Source organism: Myxine glutinosa, chromosome 1 (genome assembly GCF_964187855.1).
Source record: "Myxine glutinosa chromosome 1, kmMyxGlut1.1, whole genome shotgun sequence".
NCBI lineage: Eukaryota > Metazoa > Chordata > Myxini > Myxiniformes > Myxinidae > Myxine > Myxine glutinosa.
The window spans coordinates 253,345,816-253,367,081 of record NC_136261.1 but is presented as its reverse complement, the minus strand read 5'-3'; the positions used below and the strand labels follow the sequence as shown (position 1 = coordinate 253,367,081).

Here is a 21,266-nt window from a genome sequence, read left to right as displayed (position 1 = left end):
CGCGTTGGGGTTGAGGCGAAAACCCGGCAAACACAGCCTCGCGTCTCACCGACCGGCGATAGGGCCTAGAGGGTGTCGGCCTATTGCCGCAATACAGGCACCCCCTCACGTCTCTCTCTCTCAGTCTTGCTAGATCACGCCTCTCGTTCATGCCTTCTCACCGACCTTGTACCTACTTTGTTAAACTCTCAGGAACCTTCAAGCAAATCCCTTCACAGAACTCTCACTTCAGAACTCCCTCTGTAGAACTGCTCGTGGGGCTCCCTCACTCATCTCCCTCTCGCGCGATCTTCGCACGCATATATCATCCTCAAGCGCGGGTGTGACACCCCCTCGTCGGTTTCGGTACCGCCCTCCCCCCGTGCTCTGTGACCTTATATGGCAATGCCACGGGCTTGCCTCCTTATTTGGACATGGCGCCGAACAGCCCCGCCCCTCGTGGCACGCCCTGGGCTTGCCTCTTCCCGGCGACCCCGCCCCTCGTGGCGCGCCCTGGGCTTGCCTCTTCCCGGCGACCCCGCCCCTCCTGTTCAAACAGAGCACGGAGCACGTATTCACTATTTGCAGCGAAATGAGAGGGCGCGCACCCCACGCTTGTGAAGCTGCTTTACCCAGAGAGGGAGTTTGGGCTGGGAAATGTAATTATTGAAGCGGAGCTATTCTTATTTGATTCGATGCAATGGAGTGTCAATTAATGGCCAACAGAGCCTTAAACTCACATAGAATAAAGAGATAACTACTTAGAAGGGCTTAAGATTGGCTAGGTGTATGCGATGAATTAATTAAGGGGACGACCTCTGACCTTTACAATTATGGAGGTATTTACAACGATCATGACATTTACAAAGGGTGATCTTTACAACAATTACAAATCCACAACAATATATATGCATATGTATACAGTGCCTTCAGAAAGTATGGCTGGCTGGGGGTGGGGGTATGTTCGCATCCAGGTGTAGTTGCTGCATGTGGATGTGTATGTGCCCCTGCTGGCCCACCTTAGCTGACCGTATCGAGGTTGAAGGGCCGAAACGGGATGATGCCGAGGACCTCGACTGAGGACCCTGTCAGTGCGGCACACTTGTGACCAGGTGTGTTTTGAACTTATATATTGGTTTAGCCCTATCAGTCAATGGTGAAGAATCTGAACCGAATCTGGATTCGCATCTTCACCAAAATTGAGTCAATTCTTCCTTGTCACACACCCAACCTCTCCACCAAGTTTTTATCCAAATCCATCGTCAACTTTTTCAGCTATCTCGCTAAATATTGTATTTTGATCTATCTCTTAACGGTGAAACATCATTTAAAATTATCGGATCCAGATGTGGATCCACATCTTCACCAAAATCTAATAATTTCTTCCTTGTCACATACCCAATGTCTCCACCGAATTTTGTCCGAATCTGTCCACAACATTTTGCGATATACTGTTCACAAACAGAAAGACAGAGGTGAAAACGTAACCTCCATCTTCCTTTGGTGGTGGAGGTAATAATTACCGTTATTTGTGCAAACATACACTACTCACAATAAGTTAGGGATATTGGCAGGTTCTTTGGTGTGGTTGATTTTGTGTATTAATTATGTTGAAAAAAGTTGTTGGTCCTAATTCTATGGTTATTAATGAATGTGACAAAACAGCATTCTTGATTTCAATACCCTAACCCTAACCCCTAGAAAAAAAAATAAACACACTCCCACAATATCCCTAACTTATTGTGAGTAGTGTAATAAGTGCTGTTTTCAAGAAATGGAGTCGCTATATCTTTAACAGGAGCTACAAAAGTATGAACATCTCTAGCATTCAATCTTTGCATGTGGGGAACTTGCTGAAGATGTCTTATAGAGCTCTCTTCATCACTCAATTTGAGCCCCTACGCTTACCATCTCTGGCCTAGTTAGCATCCATCTCCTAAGAGAAAATGACGAAGTTTCACAGCCCAACCTTCTCCTTTCAAATAGTTATTGCATTGGCAATGCAATCGGTCAAATTTAATGAGGGATAAGGTATGACTTCACTGCCGGACAACAAAGTTTACATTCTGAAACTCGTCATTAAACTTCAAGGTGTTTTGACCTGAGAGCTACCATATCTCTGATGCGCACAGATAACCAGTGTGCATAGCGCAAATGGTCCAAAGCAAAGAGTCAGGGGATGAGCTGCTCGAGTGTTTCCACATAGAAGCTGAAGTTGCCTCCTCTGAGTCACCTTGCCTCATGATTCAGGAGCAGCTCCAGCTTCATGACAATGCTCCAATAGTGAAAAAGGATGCTGTTTATATGCACTGGACTCAGACCACCTTTCACAGCTTAGTATGTCGCCAGGCTCTTGTAAATTTTTGTAGCTGTTGTATGCTGCTTGCTGAAGCACATGTATTGCAATGCTGCTACTGTCACTTACTGTGTACATAAAGTGATCCCTTCATATAAAGTGTGAGTGGTGTTTCAAAAATGATATTTAAGATACAGAGATGTCATAAGCCATCAACTTAACAAGTCAAATGCATGGGCACAAGTAGTGTGTACACTTTATAAATTGGGAGTTGAACACTCTCGGCCTACTGATGCCCTTACAATGAAACTATTCGTTACCTCCACCACCAAAGGTCATATGGATGCAGGTTATGTTTTCACCCCTGTCTGTTTGTTACTTGCCAGAAAAGATTCCCGCAAGTATGTTGGTTGGTTGGTTGGTTTGTCTGTCTGTCTGTGCGTAGTACGACGTCTACATCGTTGCACATAGCATCACCATACTTTACACACATATTTGTCTTGCCCTGGAATAGACTGTGCCCAATTTTTAACTCTCAAGCCCAAGGGCTCCATTATGACATCATAATTCGATAATTCGACAAGTACAAAACTTCATCCAATCAAGATGAAATTTCTTGAGCATAATCTAGGAATAAATTTGTTTAGAAAACAAATAATGATGACGTCACCGGTCACGTGGTTCGGCCACTATCTTGGAAAAACCGAAAAACTTTGCACCTCTATATCTCTGAAAGTGCTGAATAGAAAGAATTGAGACATGGCTCATTGTAAAGAACTCTCCATTGGGGAATAAAATATGTTAATGATGATGTCATAGATGCCTCCATTATGACGTCATAATTCGACAAGTACAAAACGTCATCTGATCAAGATGAAATTTCTTGAGCATAATCTAGGAATAAATTAGTTTAGAAACCAAATAATGATGACGTCATCAGTCACATGGTTCGGTTGGTTTGTCTGGTGCTCGCCGTCACTGCAATGTGAAGCGAAACACGCCTCAGTGCTGTCACATTCACAATCGCTATGTCGTATGTACTCCCGATACGTGTTTCCTTCATTGTAAAAAACTACCAAGTCGACAGTTAAAATGATTTTGAGCCGATAGGCGTTACAGCCTTGGCAAGATCGATGGAGACAGTGATCTGTTAGCTTATGCACCGCCCAAATAGCTATATGGAATTCTCTCATGTAGTTATTAAACCCACGTCGTTTGAATTCTGTTAGAGGTCATTATTTACATTTAATGATGTTTATATACGAATCAAAAAGAAGATAATTGGTCTTGGGTCGTCCTTTCCCCATATCTCGTGGGATTGTGCGTTGGAGAGACGACCGTGATGGCGGGGAGTGGTTGGCAAATCCCCCCAAAAAAGTACATTCCGGCAAGTCCTTGGTCTCTGACCGATTTTTCATTTGTTTGTTTGTTTGTGAACAAAATATCTTTAAAAGTTGTGGACGGATTCGGACTAAATTTTGCAGGGGTGTAGCGTATGTCACAAGGAAAAAATGATTAGATTTTGGTGAAGATCCCGATTCGGATCCGGCAACTACAATTTTTAAGTGATTCTTCACCATTGGGAGATATGGTCAAAAACGATGCATAGCAGGATATCTCAAAAAGTTGTGGATGGATATGGACTAAACTTAAGTGGACCGGTTGTGTGTGTGACAATGAAGAATCGATTCGATTTTGATGAAGATCTGAATATGGATTCGGAGATAAGAATTTTTTTTGTTTAAGTGATTCTTCACCAGAGTGATATGGCCAACCAGGCAGAGGTATGCTCTCTGCTGAGTGCCGTTCTAGTTGTTTCGGCATTTGGCCATCACTAATGGTCACTAATGGTAAAATGTCAAGTGACACAAATCTCTACCTAAGGTCACAAATAATAAAATATCAAGTACCCCTACTTAAATGAAAAAAAATATGGTAAATAGTACATTTACACCAAAGTGATACAGGTGCTTTATGAAGCAGTGAACGATTTTTTTGCTTTTTCACTGAATGATATATGCAGGAGCCATAGTTACCTTTGTGTGAGATGTTGGTAATTCTGCCTGGATTCAGTTTATGACACTAAAGACCCAACAGTCTCTCTCAAAAAGTTATTGTATGCTGATACCTTGGCAAAGTTTCATGCTTAGGGTTTAAATGAGATATTTAAGTTGTTTAAAAAAGAGATATGGATGTTAAGTTAGATTACATTATTGGTAAGAATGGAGTTACAGCATAGAAGATGATTAATTGATGAGATTGAGTTAATGGGGTTGGGAAAGGTGGATGTACCATGTGGCGGCGGATGCAGCATTATGGGAATTGATAGATTAGGTTAATGGGGTTAGTGATGTCTGATGAAGCATAGTGGGGTTGGTGACGCGGATTGCCGTTTTGCGTCATTTTTGGAGGGGCAGCAATGCTTTTGAGATTAATGGAGTGCGGATATAGCTCGGCAATGGAATGCCAAATGGCCTCTTTCCGTCTAAGCTTTCTTGCCATCCTCTGTACAGTCTTATCTATCTATAATTCCAGTAATCTCTGTTTGTTTGTACGTTTGTACGTTTGTACGTTTGTACGTTTGTTTGTTTGTCTGTGACCGCTGTTTCTCGACAACCACGGGTCCGATATACTTTTAACTTGCCAGGTATATTGCTGGGGACCCGAGGATGTGCCTTTTCAAGGTTTGAAATTAATCGGACACGTACTTACCGAGCTATGGCGATTTAGCCGTTCGCCGTTCGCTTTGGCGTTGCGAATGGACCAAACCATTGCATGTAAATAGAGGGGGGGGTTCTGTGGTCGTTGCGAATGGACCAAACCATTCATGTAAATAGAGGGGGGGGGGGGGGTTCTGTGGTCGTTACTGCCACGTGGTTTCAAAGTTTTTTTTGTTGTTGTTGTTTGCACGCATGTTTTTTTGCACCCACGTACGGGCACGCCCTAGGATGTTTACACACACACACCCCTACACAAATTTTTTTTATTTTTTTTTTTTGGCAAGGAACGGGCACCCACGTACGGGCACGTCCTAGTATCAGCAATGTACGGAATATCCTTTAATATCTTACGTAAAATGCATCTTCTTGTACTCGTATATGAGAAGTTACATAACCATCAACAAATTGAGTGAGGTCATTATTTTGGCACCACACTTGTTTTGGAATTCCTGCTTCATGCGAGTCTGGAATGGCTCACATGCAAGAAGACAAAGTATAAAGTACTCACTATTAATCCTCTGTTGTACCCAATCCATTATTCATAGAAGAAAATAAAAAGGTTCAGCCAACTGGAAGTTTGTACCAATTATACTCTACCAATGTTTTTTTTTTTTTGCATACAAAGTCGAGGCTCATGTAAAAGCAACACATAAAACACAAAGACATAAATAAACACACATGAAACATAATAAAGGGAGCAGGAGACAAGCGGGGGAGAGGGAGGCATGTACAACAACAGTGGGGAACAGGGACATTGGGAGATCTGTGGAAGAGAGATGGCTTGGGTGGGGTACACGGGATAAACAAGATATGGGATAAACACGACTAGGACTTTCAGGAAAAACAAAACTGAATTTGAAAAAGGTGGATTTTAGGTGGATTAACGGGGGTAGAAAAGATCAAGGTTTTGGATGGGGGAAGGTAAGAGATGGTGGTAAACAGCTGCCTTGAAGATCTGGAGGGAGCAGTGGGATTGAAGAGGGAGTGGAAGGGAGGAGTGGAAGTTTGTTCCAGAGGCGGGGAAAAAGTGGAAGAAAGACTGAAGATGAGCAGCGAGTCTTGATGTTGGCAGTTTCACCAGAAGAGGGTTGCTGATAGATCTTGTGCTGCCTGAAGGAATATTTGGGGGACAGAGCACAGACAGAGCAGGGGGTGCAAGGCCGGAGAGGAGTCGGTCGAAGACAGAAAGGCTGTCAACCTGCCTGCGGTGAGAGAGAGAAAGGCCCTCAGAATCAGCTTCATCGTGAGAGATTCCAATGATTCTGAATGCTTTGGTTTCTACAACGTGAAGCCGAGCGAGGTGTGAGGCAGGAGCACCAACCCAGAGGGGAGAGGTTATTACATCAAGCTGCGGATGAAAGCCTTGTATGTGGTTTCTTTGCAACAGATTTTGCAACAAAAAGGAAAGAGCAAACCTTGTCTTAAACCTGAAGGTCGGTGCACAGTTTTGATGTGTTAAAGTACAATGATTCGACAACAAAGCAAAGCTTTGATTGATAACAAAGACACAATGATTGTGTGGAAATTTTCAAAACTCATTTCAAAACAGAAATGCCTGAAAACTTTCCCTGACTAAGGATGCAGCTTGCAAAGAGAGCTGGAGAAATTGCATGGATTAGGAATGACTATTAGATACAACTACCAGATAAACAATGAATCAGAACATTTGAGTCAGAACACCAGTGGCTGTTACAGCTGGTTTTTTTTTTTACAGTGGTTTTGGCTCGGAGTGTAGTTTGTACGTAAATCAGAAGTAGGACAAAGAAAATAAACCTCGGCATACTTTCACATGAACTACAGGGACATTATGAGACAATGGTCAAGTCGACACTGTATATAAAATTTGAGTTTGGGTTATAAGCATCATGTGCCATGGATTCAGACGGGAACTTCCAAACAGGCCAACCATGAAGAAGAAATTGGAGAGTATCTCACTATAATTCACCAAATGTCCGTACGTCCGTCTGTCCTGTCTGTCTGTCTGTCCGTCCGTCCGTTCGAAGGCACCGCGAAAACGGCTGAACCGATCGCAACAATATTTCGGGTGGGTAATCCTAGGACCCCCTGGAGTAAAATAGGCTATATTGTTTTTCCACTTTTTCCAAGTTTTCCAATTTTCCAGTTTTTCCAAACACTATTGAATAATATTTACCGATATGAACAGTGATGTGGCTTTTATTGAAATTCTACAAATACTGTTTAGATTTTGATGAGAATTACGAACCTGCAGCGAATCCGAAAGTGGACAGATGATGGCAATGCGCGGGTTTGATAATATCCCAAAACAACCGTCATTCAATCATAATGTTAAATCCTTAAACGTTAATCGTGTTAATCGTTTTGTTAAAGTATCAATTGATGATTTGAATTGAGTGAATACAATTACGATTTTGAATTCGTAATTGTGTTCACCCAACCGTACGGAACTTCACATCAGGATTTAAATATTTATTTACGTCACAAATGTTGTTAAAAGTTTATTTTTTATATTAATGTTATTTAATTTGTGATTGGAGTGATGCTGTTTGGAATGAAAAAAGAGATATCGAGTTCAAGTGAATGACGAAATGCCGTGATGGTTTCTACTTTCTAAACGTGAATTCGCGGATCGCCATATGCAGATTCGCCATTTACTGGGTATGGAACACACGTACCTGTTTGTTTGCAAACGGGTACGTTTTTCGTGGAAGTCCTTCACGAACTTGCTGTCCATGTCTGACGTGCGACTGAAGGTGCAACAGTAATGTGGAATTTATTGGTTTCATGCTTTAGCATTCGCCGTTTTCTGCATTGTCCGTTTGCTTCTGGCCTCCCACCCATGCTTAGCATGGGTACCTCACTAGTACAATTAATTCCAAAATATATTGGTTTATTCTGGAGATCTGACTTGTTTTTTCTACAGCACTGTCCAATGCATTCCACCATTCCTTAGAATTCATTGTTGCTGGCCTGGTTTAGAGTCTCGACCCAGCTAAAAACTGTTACCTGATGAAGATTGTGAAGTTACAACTGTTACATGCAGAGTGAAGCATCAATGTGAGTGTCATTCGTCGTATGGGTGTTAGCGCATAGCTAAGCACCTTTAAAAAAAACTTCAAATTCCTGCACTGACAAACTGATGGGAAAGCAATGGCAAACCACCAGCATAACCCTTGCCAAGCGACTGCTTCGGCAGCACCAATTCTTTGTGCAGAGTATGGTACTATTAGGATGACGAGGCAATTCGAATAACTATGTAATGGTATAGGCCCACCATGAACTCAAACCTTTTTGTTTGGTCTGCTCGCAAAAATCCGACATGTTATACCAAATGTTATTTCAAAGAAAAGAAAATTTCCCAAAGATGAGCTTATATGCAAATGGTTCTCTCATAGGAAATGGAAGTTTGGTGAAAGTAATGACCCAATTCATACATTTCATAAAATGGCCGGCAGCCCCTTAATTGACACATGACACTGAGTTTAAAATGTAAAACGTTGTTTGGAAAATTACGTTTCGTGTTCCCACGAGGAGTCCGTTGTATTATAATTTATATACAACCAAATGGAGCAAAAACACGTGTGTCTGGGATGTCATTTGGGCGGATGCTTTCCCACACCTCCTCCCCCTTTCCTCCTCCTCCTCCCTCCTCCCCTCCCCTCCCCTTCTCCTCCCCCCTCCACCCCCTTTCCTTCTCCTCCCTCCTTCCCCCCTTCTCCCTCCCTCCTCCTCCCTCCTGCTCCTCTCCCCTCCTCCCTCCTGCTCCCCCCTCAAGGTCCCTACAGGTGGGCAGGCCGAGGATTGCGGGGCCAGCGGCCTTGACGACGAAGAACTCTGCATCGACCCACTGGGTATTCCTTTTCTTGCAGGGGACGACAAGGGTGCCAAATTGCCGAATTTGTGAGCCATTGTAGGCCGTTAGTATTGTCTGGGGTTTCTCCTGAATACGACCAGGTAGCGGCAGCCCAGAGGAGTCAACATTTTGGGGATACATTTGTCTGTATATCTGAAGGGGCAAGGTATTGCCCTCTGCCCCAGTATCGACCTTGACTCTCAGGGAGGGAACACCAGCTCGGTCAGTGAAAGTTACCTGATGAAGATTGTGATGATAAATGGGACGTAACCGTACATAAGCGGGACATAACCCTAGAGGCACCTGATGAAGATAAACCAATATACCAATATTGGTTTATATAAACCAATATTTTGGCCAAGTCCGTGAAAATCTCTCCGTGGGAGTCCATGGTCTGGCTGTGGATTTTGATGGTGGTGAGCTCAACGTGTCGCAGTCCCCGTCGGGGTCTTCATCTCTCCCCAGGAGAAATGAAATGATGTGAAAGTGGAGCGCCTTCAATTCCGCCATCAGAAGACGCAACAAGTGCAGCAAGCCACAGAGGCGGATGCCCTCCTAACCACGCTCAGGAGAGTCATCATGACTGGATGGCCGGAAATGCACCAGGATCTGCCCAGTGAACTGAGGCCATACTGGAATTATCGCGATGAGCTGAGTATTGAAGATGGTGTCATGTGGAAGGGTTGTCAGCTCCTTATCCCTGCCAGTTTACAACATGAAACCCTCAGGAAGCTACATGAGGGCCACCTCTGTATCCTCAAAACCCAGTTCAGGGCACGCAATTGCGTGTTCTGGCCCAAGGTGAACGAAGACATTGAAAACTGGATTGGCTCCTGCCACATCTGCCAGACCCATCAGCATCGGCAGTCCCAGGAACCAATGATCCCACACGAGATCCCGACCAGGCAATGGCAAACACTGGCTGCAGACTTATTCCATCTGGATGGACATGATTACCTCCTGCTCATGATGTGTACTCCAGGTTTCCAATTGTTCGAAAACTTCCAACAGGGGCAACGAGTAACGACGTAATTGGTATTCTGCGGCTGGTATTTTCAGAGCAGGGCATTCCAGAGACTCATGCGCGACAATGGAGGCCATTTTAGCAACCGCACTTTAAAAAAAATTGCTGAGGACTGGAGCTTCAACCTACGTACTTCAAGCCCACAATACCTGCAATCAAACGGCTTCATAGAACACCAAGTGCAAACCATAAAGAACACACGACACAAAACAAAGCTCTCTGGTGCTGACCCACACATGGCCCTCCATATTTTGAGGACCACTCCCATCGACAGCCACCTCGCATCACCTGCTGAGCTACTGAATCGGAGGAAAATGAAATCCAACCTGCCGAACCAAGGTTCCAAACATAGCACCAAATTGGGACGTAACCCTAGAGGCACTTGAACATCGGCAAGCATCCCAAAAAGAATACATTTGACTGCCAGGCTGGCCCCGATCTTGGGCCACTTCAACCGGGCCAACGAGTTCGGGTTCTCGAGGAGGCTGGGCAGTCCCACACTTGGGAACCAGCAATTGTGTCCACCACCCGCTCGGAGCCAAGGTCATACGAAGTCGTCACGGAAACAGGAAACATCCTGAGGCGGAATCGCCGCCACATCCGACATGCTCAACAGACCCAGCCAAGGCAGCCGGAGCACGAGATGTTCCAGAATTCCCTCAACGATACCGATGTTGACCGTGCCATTGCCAAGGGACAACTGGGTGCTGACAAGGAGCCACCATCATCTCCACATACCCAAGCGCCTACCACACCACCAGCATCCCAAACTCGATCTGGTCGCACGGTCAGACGGCTTGTCAGGCTGGATATTTGATTCCTAGTGGTCTAGCTAAGGTAAATATGTGGGTGGATAGCCATCCTGAACTGCATTGCAATTCACCCGGTAATACTGTGATTTTCTTTTTTGTTTTGTTTCTCTCTCTCCTTATGTTTCCAGCCCATTTGATGCTCTGTATGAACTTGTCTATTTTTATATTTTTTTTGGAGAAAGGGGGATGTCATATGAATATGTGAGCGGAGGGCGTGGCCTATGGAAGGAGGCGGGGGCGGGTGAGGCCGGATGAGAGATACAAGGCTGCGTGACGTGGCTTGCTGTGCTGTTCATTAAAACTGGTCATAGGTGAGGGCGAGACTACCGGAAGTAATCTGTAACACGTGCCCTTTTGTGGTTTGTTTTCAACGTATCCAATCCGTGACTGTTGTCGCGAAGGGTGCACTAACCGGAAGTTACGTAGTTCCACGGGCGGCTATACAAACATTTCGTGTTATTATTTTTCATAAAACTTTATATTGTTAGAAAGAGAATTACTCCTAGCTTGTCAGAAAGTTAAAATTTTAAAGATCAGACAGGAATTTAGCGAGCTATGATCAAATAACCTACACCGTTTCCATAATTTCCGGCTGTAACACGTGCCCTTTTGTGGTTTGTTTCACGTGACGTATCCAATCACGTGACTGTTGTCGCGAAGGGTGCACTAACCGGAAGTTACGTCGTTCTGCGGGCGCCTATCTCCTAAGTTGAGACTTGGATTCATCTTATTACAAGTATCACCCGTGAACGTCGAGGTCTTACTGTGTATTTATTCTTTACTAGTAAAAACCCCGTCAAAATGACGTGTTGGAACTGTTTATTCCATGGTACAACCTTGTGAGCGTGCTAAAGTCTGAAGTCTCCACCTCGTATCAAGTGTGCTTTTATCTTCTTTTTATGTATTACACATCCTGCATACGGAAATGAACACGTTTTTTAATCGACACACATTGCTCATCATGTGCCACAAATTTCACCTCCCTGCGCTTTGTATTTATTGTTATTTTTAAAAATTGCTTCTGTACACCGCCCTTGAAGCTCGGTTTGCAAGCCACCGTCTACATTTCTTATTTGAAGAGATGTAATTACTCTTTTATGGAAAATGTTTTTCGAGTTTTATTAACCTCAAAAACAGACCATAGAGAATACACATTCGTGTTCAAATATTGGCCTTTGAAACACGACTCAAATCGTCATTAGGGGAACAGACATCTGTACAAATGTATTTTTCTTTATGGATTATTGTCAGGCTCTTTAAAAGGCTTGTGCATTTATTTGTCTGAGGAAGTGACCTCAATTCACGGAAGTGACATCGCGGCTGCCTTCGCCCCATTGGTTGGAGAGCTCGCCCGACTCCGCCCAGAATGAAAATTTTGCGCCACCATTTTGTGAAGCAGCCTCGGCCCTCGGCTCAGTGAAATTGGAATTATCCCAGGTAAATAACCACGATGTATTATATATATGCACATAAGCATAATGCTTGCTTTTTCTTCATGTATGCACACCGATTTTTTTTCTTTACTATTTTCGGGACGATTTCACCAGCGATCTGTGCCACTATACATCGCCCAAATAAAAGGATGAGTAAATTGTTTAATTTTTTTCCCCTCAAGGACGAATAGTGTGAAAATATATAATGCCTAATGCCATTAGGCATTATATATTTTCACACTATTCGTCCTTGAGGGAAAAAAATAATGGTGTTAGTTATGGTACCATAACACCATTAGTAATGGTGTTATGGTACTTCATGCGTTTAATTAAAATAAAGGAATGAGCAATTTGCTCGATTTTTATTGTTATTGCAGTTGTACTTGTTTGAAGATCGTGGCTGTTGAGGGAAACATGTATTATGTTTGACGAAATCCTGGTGTTGGCTTCACGGTTAAGGTGATGGGCATGAGTTATTATACTTATAGGGTCTTGTGTTTGAGGCCATACTGATAAATAACATCAGGTGCTAAATAACATTCAGCCTGTCATCCTTCCGAGGTCGGTAAAATGAGTAGCCTACATGCTTAGTCGGTGTAAACAGGGGGAACTGCATCAGTGGCACAGCCACGCTCCCAGCAATGATGCAGGCAGCAGCCACAGGCTGCACACGAAATATAATGATCTGTCGTTGGCTTCGATCTCCACACGTGCGTGCGTTTCAGGAGATGGAACAGAGACCTCCAAGGTCTCAAAGTAACCACCTGTGTTATTGGTTGTTATTAACAAATGCAGGTTTCAGAAGGTGTAACAAAGCCCTCCTGGGTCTCAAAGTGTGTGTGTGTGTGTGTGTGTGTGTGTGTGTGTGTGTGTGTGTGTGTGTGTGTGTGTGTGTGTGTGTGTGTGTGTGTGTGTGTGTGTGTGTGTGTGTGTGTGTGTGTGTGTGTGTGTGTGTCATTGTTTGTCATTTTCTCCCCTCACCGCTAATCCTATGCAGGGAAAGTCTCATTTCTTGGTCTGTATTACTTATTGCAAATAATTCATCGGACGTAATCCATAACTTTGTGTTTATTGTAATCCTCTGTGTTGTGTTGAGTTTTGTGTGTCCGTCATTTTTGACGGGGTTTTCCCCTCAGAAAATAAAAAAGAAACAAGCAAAAGAAAATACTAAGCCTAAGCATGATGTCTTGTCTGTTCTGTACCTTGTTGTTCTTTTCCTCTTTTCGCTCTTCTCCTTCCAACCATCTCACCCCAACCTCCACGTCGTCTTTCCATTTGTCTGCTATTTATCAAGAGTGCTGGGAGAGAACTTAGCACTGGGGAGATTGGCACCATAGCCTTTTTCCTGTGCTTTGTGAATTATTTTTAAACTGTGTGTACCGTAAAATAGGTTTATGTGGGCTGACGGTCATCTTTTGAGGTTGTAGTTAATACCACTGATGATTTCTGGCCCCCCGGCTGGCCCTCCTGTTCCCCCGGGAAGCCCCCCTGATACAAAATCTAAACATTTAAGACGGGGCAATCCTGTGGACCATCGAGCAGAAGTGCTGTATCGAGTTTCAGAGCAATCAGTTGGTAACTAAGGGACAAGTACGGATCTGAAGTTTGGGGATGAACCCCCCAGGGATCCCCCATTAAATCCGAAATCGAAAAATTGAAGCCTTCATATATCAAGTTTCAGAACAATCAGCCAGGTGATAAGGCAGGAGTAGCAAACAGAAAAAAGTTAACGGATGGACAGACAGACGGACAGACAGACACCACGACTCATTTTATAAGTTAATCTCTTCGAGAATCGATGTTAGTTGACCTAAAAATAAGGAATTGGGTAGAAATTTTGAAAAAGGCATCAGGAAATTGTCTCTAGAACTGTTTTTCTGAACTGTTTGTTATCGTGTGTTTGTTAGTTTAGATTAGTTGTTTGTTGCATAACTGTTTCATTCATGCTCATTTACTCTGCACACACACCCAATTGCTTAACCAACCCCAATATCAAATTTATTAATTTAACCAAAATTAATTAAAGTCTTTCACATATATCGATGATATAATATTCTGATGAATGTTGTATTGTTTGTATAATTGAATGAATTGTATATTGTATAATTGTATAAGAATTGATGAATTGTATAATTAACTTTCAAGAAAGCATTTCTTAAAATCTCTAATCATCTGATTTTTGTCTACCTCTCCTCTCCAATTCCCTTTTTAACGTATATTAGATACTTGCATATTGAGAGACCTTTGTGGATGGTTGGGGGTGTCATGAAGCATCATAACCCTAACCCTAACCCTAACCCTAACCCTAACCCTAACAACCCTAACCCTAACCCTAACCCTAACCCTAACATCGTCTGTTGCATTTAAAAGGTTGTTTTGAGTGTGTCAATGGAATTTCCAGTCAACACACTTAATCCAAATAGCCTCTTCTGAATTTTTTTCCCTTGAATTTCCAAATGGTGGTCATGGACATGACTAAGTCCATGCATGAGGTGCATCTCACGCACTTGTAACTTGGGCAAATCTCCCAATTGGTTAGTGGGCGTTTTCCTATTGACGAGCTCGAGCACTACTTGAGTAAGGCAGCCCATTGGCTGGAGTCCGGGCGATGGGCGTCCTCCTCTGTACTCAAGCCACAGTACTAGCTGTGAATAAGGCCACCCCGAAGGAGGGGCGTTGCACATGTCGGCTGGCGCTGAGAATCCAAGGCAGATCAGGGGCATATGTAAAACGTGCGTCTCTGTGATTGTTACTATCGACCGATTCTGATTGTTCAACGAGGATTAAACTTTGTTCATTTCTATTCAGACGACTTTTAGTGAAGGTAAGTCATATAATACCATCATTTGATAGTACACATAGTTTATTTAATTCCATGGATGTTTTGCTGTTTGGGGGAAAAAAACACAACTTGCCGTTGTTACCCTGCACTCGCGAAGCGAAAAGTGGTGCCAAGCGATCAGTTGCGTACGTATGTATGTGTCTGCATTTTAAAAATTCATTTTCTCAGCAACTGGTGGTCTGCTTGGCACTGAATTTTCACCATAGTATGTGTCTATTCATGTAGAACTAGAACGGCATTCAGTAGAGAGCATACCTCCGCCAGGTTAACAGTTTACGTTTTGTATCTCAGAGTAGACCAGAAAATCACAATACAGAATCACATTTAAATAAAATCATCTGTCCACAACTTTTTGAGATATCCTGCTATATATCGTTTTTGGGCCCATATCCCGATGGTGAAGAATCATTAAAAAATTATACTAGCTGGATCCGGATCCGGATCCGGATCTTCATCCAAATTGAATCGATTCTTCCTTGTCACACACACAACCTGTCCAATAAGTTTCATCCAAATCCATCCATAACTTTTTCAGATATCCTGCTATATGTTGAGTTTAGCCCTATTTCTCCATGATGAAGAATCACTTTAAAAATTAAATAATTCTCATATCCAAATCCATATTCAGATCTTCACCAAAATCGAATCGATTCTTCCTTGTCACACACACAACCTGTCCAACAAGTTTCGTCAAAATCCGTCCACAACCTTTTGAGATATCTTGTTGACAAACAAACGGACAAACTGACAAACAGACATCCACCTTTGGTGGCGGAGGTAATTATATAATGATAATTATGACATCATAGGTCACGTGGTACAGTTGCCATCTTATTTATAAGCATTTTCTCGGCAAACGTTGGTGCGATTGAGACAGAATTTTCACCATAGTATGTGTCTACTCGTGTAGAATTTTATATTGATAATAATGACGTCATAGGTCACATGGTATGGGCGCCATCTTGGGAAAAACGAAAACCTTTGAACCTTTAACTCCAAAACCACTCCATAGAAAAAAATATTGAAACTGGCTCATTGGAAAGAACTCCACATGGGGAACAAGTGTTAATGATGACGTCATTGATGCCTTTATTATGACTTCATAATTTGACAAGTACAACGCTTCATCTGATCAGTTTGAATTTTATTGAGCATGACCTACGCAACAATTATATTGGAGAATGTAAATTTATGACGTCATTGGTCAAGTTGTCTGGCAGCCATATTGGATCAAAGAAAAAAAAACCCTTAAAAAACAGAAGACATGCTTGCACCAAATCGAATGCGCGGGCTTAGTATTGTATGAATACCATCCTATATTATATCTATAAAATATATCCTATATTTTTAATTTCTAAAACTGATACCTTTCCTCTGATTTCTGTATGCCATATCACAATCCTCCTTATGTATAGCAAAACAAACAACGTATGATTTTTCAGATAGAGGATGTTCTGGCGGACTTCCTCTCTAGCCGTAGTCAACGTGTGGCCCTGAATGGGTTTCTCTCATCTCCTCTTCCTGTTCAGGCTGGAGTTCCCCAAGGCAGTGTTCTGGGCCCTGTGCTTTTTCTGGTCTTCATCAATGATCTCTCTGACTCTCTTGAAAATACTCTCTATCTCTTTGCTGATGACTCTACTCTCTGTCGCTCCATTCTTCATCCCTCAGATCGGCAGTCTGCAGCCTCCTCACTCTCTGCAGACCTGGACAAAATCACAGACTGGGCAAACAAGTGGAACATGTCTTTCAATCCTGACAAATCTCACACTCTTACGATGTCTCTCCAAAAAGACCGACTGGACAACCCTCCCATCCACTTTCTGAATAATCCTCTCCAAGAAGTTCTGTCACTCAAGCTTATGGGTCTCACTATCTGCCATGATCTTTCCTGGGAAAACCACATCTCAAATCTGGTCTCCAAAGCCAGTCGCCGACTGGGCATCTTCCATCGTGCGAAGTCCTTCCTTGGCACACCTGAGCTCCTCACCACATACAAGGCTTTTATCCGCAGCTCAATGGAATACTGCTCTCCCCTCTGGGCTGGTGCTCCTGCCTCACACCTAGCTCGTCTTCACGCTGTTGAAACCAAAGCATTCAGAATCATTGGAATCTCCCGCGATGAAGCTAACTCCAAGGGCCTCTCACTCACTCACCGCAGGCAGGTTGGTGGTCTTTCTGTCTTCTACCGACTCCTCCCTGGCCTTGCCCCCCCAGCTCTCTCTGGGCTCTGTCCCGCAAATATTCCTACAGGTCGCACAAGATCTGCCTGCAACCCTCTTATGGTTAAACTGCCAAAATCAAGACTCTCTGCTCACCTTCACTCCTTCATTCCTCTTTTCTCCTGCCTCTGGAACAAACTCCCTCACTCTCTTCAATCCCACTCCACCCTCCAGGTCTTTAAAACAGCTGTTCACCACCATGTCTTATCTTCCCCCATCCAAAACCTTGATCTTTTCTATCCCTGCTAATTTCACCCCAATTCCACTTTTTTGAAATACCAACTTCTGTCCTGGAAGTCCTTGGTGTCCTTGTGTTTTATACTTCTCCCACCCACCCCCCCCCCCCCTTTCCATGTTGTTGTCACCCTTCCACGCATCCTCCCCCCAAGCCCTCTCCCTCCCACACATCTCCCTGCTCTTAAATGTTGTGTGCTCTTAAATGTTGTGTGCTCTCAAGTGTTTGTGTGCTTCCCCTTCTCTTGTCTTCCGCTCCATATTTTTATATATTTTGTTTGTCTGGTTGATTTGTTTGTGAATTAAATGTTAGCTCTTTCACGAGCCTCGATTCAGTATACAAAAAAAACATTTTCTTATAAAGTTGCTGGGAATTGCACATTTGAATTTATTATATACATCTAGTTCAACAAAGCATGTCAATTTTTGCTATTTAACAAAACAACTTTCCTTGCACTTGCAGAAAGAAGCACCAAAATGAACTTAAATGCATCTTTGGAATCGACAAATGCACCTTGTTTGAGCACAATCAGCAAGGACTTCATCGCCAACTTTGTACCTTATTTCAACATCGCCATCTTCATTCTAGGTTTTCTTGGAAATTCTGCTGTTATCCTGGTTCTTTTATTCAAGAAGACTCGCAGGACAATTCCTGAAATATATTTTACAAACCTGGCCTTTGCAGACATCATTTTTGTCTCTTCCTTGCCGTTTTGGGCCACAAATATTATTTTTGAATACCAGTGGCCTTTTGGAAGCTTCATGTGTCGCCTTCTTGGTGGTATCACTTCTTTAAACGTCTACAGCAGCATTTTTCTACTCACTGCCATCAGTTGGGATCGCTGCGTGGCTCTTGTTCTTCCACTCAAGGCGGGCCTTCGCCGCAACTCGAAGTCCACCTTCAGGACCTGCCTCATCATTTGGATTCTCGCATTCCTTTTTACTATTCCCACCATCGTCTTCCGGAAAACAAAGCACCTACCCGAATATAACATCACTGCCTGCATATTGGACTATCCGAATTTCACTTGGACAGTATCTAATAGCATTATTCTGCTTACAGTTGGCTTTGTGATTCCTTTCAGCATAATGACTTTCTGTTCAATCAAAATAGTTCGAGAATTACGCCAACCAAAGCTCCAGCACATGCATGGCCGGGACAAACAGAAGCGTGTTGTTGTGCTTATTATGGCTGTCGTTGTGACATTTTTTTTTTGCTGGCTTCCATTCCAAGTTGTCACTTTCTTGCACATCCTTCACCTTTTTGCCCTCCTTCCAGGTTGTCTGTGGGAGGAGGTTTTGGAGAAGGGAAACCAATACACCTCTTACATTGCCTACTGTAACAGCTGCCTTAACCCCTTCCTCTATGTGTTGTTGGGAAAAATATATCGAAAGAGAATTGGCGAAATAGTGCGTCGTTTCTCTCACCAACTCTCCACACTATCTAGATTCACAGTATCTGAGACACTGCCCAACACAATGCAGCCAAGCGTTCAGTGCACCAGCATAACACAGGTTCACCAGTAAGTGTCACGCAGTGATGTATAGCGAGAAATACAGGCCGGTGACCGCTCTAAACTTGTAATTTTTGTGCAATAGAGTATAATATATCTGTGAAAGCATTCAGTTAATAAAATCATGTAGCACTGTGTATCACGTGGATGATTATATATATCTGAAGTTTGGCAAACATGAAGTAAGTTTGTATCTTACCATGTGCCTTCAATTTGTACTGTATTTTACCCTTCATTAGGGATAAACATTGACACTTGCTTAATGTTGCATGTAAACAGCTGATGGATAGAGAAATCTTGGCAAAGGGTTGAAAATAGGAGGAAGTCGTTTGGCAGGTAAATTAATGGCGCATTGTGTGAATTTGACACAAATAACCTCCAAAATGTTCGGAGACAATGAGCCCACATTGTCAATGAGATCATGCTCATATATCAAGAGTACCTTCTTTGTCAGATGTTTATGCTTAGATGGGCATTCCATCAAATAGGCAGCACAAAGTGGTCACCATATGTTGCATTGTGATAGTAATACTGTGATAGTGTTGATGTATCATTTTCTTTGTCGGTGAGGTTTTTGTTTTTTCAATGCTTTTTGTCAGTGCAATATTTTTTATTTTTCTTATAAACCTTGTTATTTAACCTGATATCTACCCCAACATTATTTATTTTTTTCTTTGCTTTGGTCCTTTTAAAGAATTGTCTTGATTTAAAAAAAAAATCATTCCATAAGTTGTAATGTCTGGTGCTTGTATGTGTTGCATGCACATTCTAAACAAGACTGTGGATCGAGTCAGTTGTTTTGTTGCTTTTATTTTCATGTTTTTCCTAAAAATAAATAATTATTTATGGTGTTTCCAATCTTTAGGTTTTTATTCCTGTCTCTTTTGCATTTATTCCTGCTGTTTATTACTGTTAGCAAATTTGCCTTATTTTTAACTCAACTGGACTATGTCCAGCTGAGTTTTTGTCGACACCCAGTGTCCGTCGTCTGTCTGTCTTTCTGTCTGTCTGCCGTCTGTAAACAATTCGACGTCTACGCTCTAAAAGTCACAAATATTTATTCAATTTGATGAAACTTGTTATGCAGCATCTTTAAGACATAAACTAGTTTGGCATTGCATTTGAGCGTTGCACGCCAAAAAATGGGCGCGGCAGGGTGGCCATATTGAAATATTGTTTGACCAAGTCTTTTTAAATAAATTCAAGTCTGAAATCTGAGAAAAGTAATTGTAGTTTTACTTTTCATGCCTCGCTTAAAACTCAATTTTTTATAGTTTCCTGTTTAAACATGAGATACCTTCAACGTTACTGTACCTCTTTAGCACATATAAACTATATAGTTTGTGGTTCTATTATGCATATTCTAACCATATTGATATGGACCAGTTGAGTTCAGGTTCCCTGGAACCTCTAGTTTCCTATTATTGTCATTGTTGATTGTTGTTTTGTGTGGGTATTTCCTCGCTATGTGTTAAATCGTATCAATTAATGATACTATTCGATACACATATAGCCTTTCAAAATGCAAGATTACCCACCTATGCCTTTTTATGTCAGTGGGTCCTCCAGCTTAATGCTCAAGCTTAATGCTTCCTTGATGCTCAAGGATGAGTGTGCATACCTCCAGAGTCTAGAGATCCTACCAGCCCAAAGTCTGAAATGGAAAGAAAAAATGAGAAAGATACCTCAACCAAAATGTTAAGTACTCTTATTTCTAGAGTACTTAACATTTTGGTTGAGGTATCTTTCTCTAAAATTCTACATTCCAAACGATTCTAAAACACACAAAATCATTCTAAAATATATTCTAAAATAAGCAAAATCCTAAATTCTAAACAAAATCCTCCATGGAATATTTGCTTACTCCTTCATTCACATATTTTTGGGGAGCAAGTTAATGACAGCGAATTTTTAAATGAAACAAACAATATTGACTCTTGTTAGTTTCCTTAGTCATGTGAATATATGTTCAGCAATGTACACAACATAAGATCACTGATCAGAAAGCCGCAAACTTTCTGATCAGTGATCTTATGTTGTGTACATTGCTGAACATATATTCACATGACTAAGGAAACTAACAAGAGTCAATATTGTTTGTTTCATTTAAAAATTCGCTGTCATTAACTTGCTCCCCAAAAATATGTGAATGAAGGAGTAAGCAAATATTCCATGGAGGATTTTGTTTAGAATTTAGGATTTTGCTTATTTTAGAATATATTTTAGAATGATTTTGTGTGTTTTAGAATCGTTTGGAATGTAGAATTTTACTTGTAATTGTGTGAGATTTCTTTTTTCTCTTTTATTTATAAGGGGTGACGTCCATCAGTACCAAACGTCTGCCCTCCTTTCCCACAATAC

At 42.2% G+C, this 21,266-nt stretch overlaps 1 protein-coding gene across 1 annotated transcript; it reads left to right on the top strand.

The window, feature by feature from the left end:
* The first annotated feature begins 14,760 nt into the window (after positions 1–14,760).
* LOC137436413 (B2 bradykinin receptor) lies at positions 14,761–19,758 on the top strand. The gene is made up of 2 exons (XM_068130177.2): positions 14,761–14,920; positions 17,855–19,758. Exon 2 carries the CDS (start codon positions 17,869–17,871, stop codon positions 18,916–18,918), a length of 1,050 nt encoding a protein of 349 aa, XP_067986278.2. The 5' UTR covers positions 14,761–14,920; positions 17,855–17,868; the 3' UTR covers positions 18,919–19,758.
* The last annotated feature ends 1,508 nt before the right edge of the window (positions 19,759–21,266 follow it).